This window comes from Camponotus floridanus, unplaced genomic scaffold, assembly GCF_003227725.1.
Source record: "Camponotus floridanus strain SB8 unplaced genomic scaffold, Cflo_v7.5 scaffold79, whole genome shotgun sequence".
NCBI lineage: Eukaryota > Metazoa > Arthropoda > Insecta > Hymenoptera > Formicidae > Camponotus > Camponotus floridanus.
The window spans coordinates 403650-405741 of record NW_020229848.1 but is presented as its reverse complement, the minus strand read 5'-3'; the positions used below and the strand labels follow the sequence as shown (position 1 = coordinate 405741).

At 44.2% G+C, this 2092-nt stretch overlaps 1 protein-coding gene across 1 annotated transcript; it reads right to left on the bottom strand.

Moving 5' to 3' along the window:
- Window positions 1-926: 926 nt before the first annotated feature.
- LOC112639607 lies at window positions 927-1601 on the bottom strand. The gene has a single exon (XM_025414163.1). The coding sequence runs from the start codon at window positions 1599-1601 to the stop codon at window positions 927-929; it is 675 nt and encodes a 224-aa protein (XP_025269948.1).
- Window positions 1602-2092: the final 491 nt, after the last annotated feature.

The window sequence follows — 2092 nt, the reverse complement described above, 5'->3', positions numbered from 1 at the left end:
AATTTCTTCAATACGTCGCGACCTAACACTATCGGATATACCATAGTCGTATCCGGAACGACCAGTGTTGTTATATTATTCTTTGTTTTGTTATCGATAGTGATATTCAGCCGTATATACCCCATAATCTGTAACGGTGAGTGGTTTATACCGTGATAATTTCCCAGGTGTGTACCGAAAGATTCTACTGCTTCTTTCAACACGAAACTTTTTTTTATAAAACTGACTTTACTACCTGAGTCCATTAGCGTGTTTAATCTAATCTTATGATTTGTATCGGGAGGACTTGTACAGTTTATTTCGTAGTTGACGTCCTTAAAAAATGTCTCTTCGTCCTCCTCGCAGCCGAAGATGGAGTAGACTTAATTTTCCTTCTTGTTGACAACCTCCGTTGATGACGTAGTCTTCGTTGGACAGTCCTTGGATATGTGGCCCATCTCACCACACTTGAAACACGAGCCCTTCTCGCGCTTAGGTTGACGACAGTCAGAAGCGATGTGCCCTAGTTTGTTACAGTTATAACAATGAGGATTTTTCATTTTTCCTTCGTCGTTTTTCGCTTGATTTTCTCCTTTTTCTCATTATCCTTTTGTGAATCAACTGATTTTGCGTCGTGCTTGCCCGTCGGTCGTGAATCTCGTTTCGTATTATTTTTCACAGGTGTTTGCAAGGATACCTTCTCGAAGGTTCGTAACATATCTTCCTTCTTCTGGAACTCCTTCATTCGTGCTAAGTCTTGCAGATGGTCACTCGGAATGCCATCAATTAAATAATCGACCATTTCCTCTTCGTCGATAGGAACGTCTTTCGCCAAGATTATTTTATCGTGAAAATAATCTGCGAAATTCTCGGATGGTTTCCACTCTCTTGCCTCGAATTTCTTCCTCATAGCTACACGTAACGGACGATGATCATATTTATACATGTCATCTATACATTTTCTGGAAGTCGTTCATTATTTCATCAAGAGTCATGGCGATCGTGTTTTCTGTCTGAAACCAGCTCTTCGCTTTTCCTTTTATTTTGTTGCTAACGAGTAGTTTAGCACGGTCATCATCGAGACGATAAGTTGTACACAATTGACGGACTTGTTGCTCCCATTTTCTAAACGTACCTGCACTTCCGTCGAAGAATCTACCACTAGTTCCAACATAGCGGTAATGTTCTCTGTTCTGCGTGCCCCCTCGGCTACAGGTGGCTCTTCGTAGTTGTTCGTTCTCCCGTCTAGCGATCTCTAACTCTCTTCTCAGAAGTTCGTTTTCACGACGCTCAAATTCGAGTTGCATGTCGCGATAACGGCGCTCTAATTCATTGCTATTTCGGCGATCACGATTTCTGTTCTCTCTTGAGCCTTCTATTGTTCTTCCTTCGTTACCGTTATTTTCTTCTTCGTCTGCGGTCAACGCTACTTCCTCATCCGACAAATTCTCGTCTGAGGCGGTCATCGGGCACTTGGCGCAAGCAACGGAATTCATCCACGTGCCACTCGTGTCGTTTTTATCCAGACGCGCAATGAGATCTGCCTTGCGTCCATGCATCGGCAAGTCTCGTCTTCGTAATTCGGCCTTAAATTGAGCTACCGAAAACTTCTTCGGATCCATTGTGATTTCGTTCCGTTCGTTGGCCGTTTTTCGGATTTTCTAAGTGTGTAACGATAGCACGTGTCTCTCACGCGGCGACTCAACCAATAACAGAAGATGGCTGACGCAACTTCTTCGAGTTTCTTACGTTTCCTTACGTGTGCTAGCGTCCTAATCCCACTTCTGATTTTGCAAGGTGTCGTGCGGCAATAGTCATGTACTCCGACTTAATGAGAACATTATTTTATTTGATAAAAATACACTTAAAACTGTGCGGCCGGACCGACGCCACGTTACCTCGACACACGTGCTCGCTTCTTCCCGCGCGCGCTCTCCCTCGTATGTATCGACTGACGCCACGCTACCCTCTCGTCTCGCGAGCGCTCCCGCCTTCCGTGGCGTACCAGGGTCATGTGCCCTACAATAATCTGGGCGCGTAATTTGGTTTTTTTCTTTGGTATCGCGTTCATCTCACACATGTTAGTAAACATACAGTTCATATCACGTATAAA

Excerpts from the sequence above, each read along its gene's own strand:
- LOC112639607 (XM_025414163.1), bottom strand. The coding sequence starts at position 1,601 with ATGGATCCGAAGAAGTTTTCGGTAGCTCAATTTAAGGCCGAATTACGA.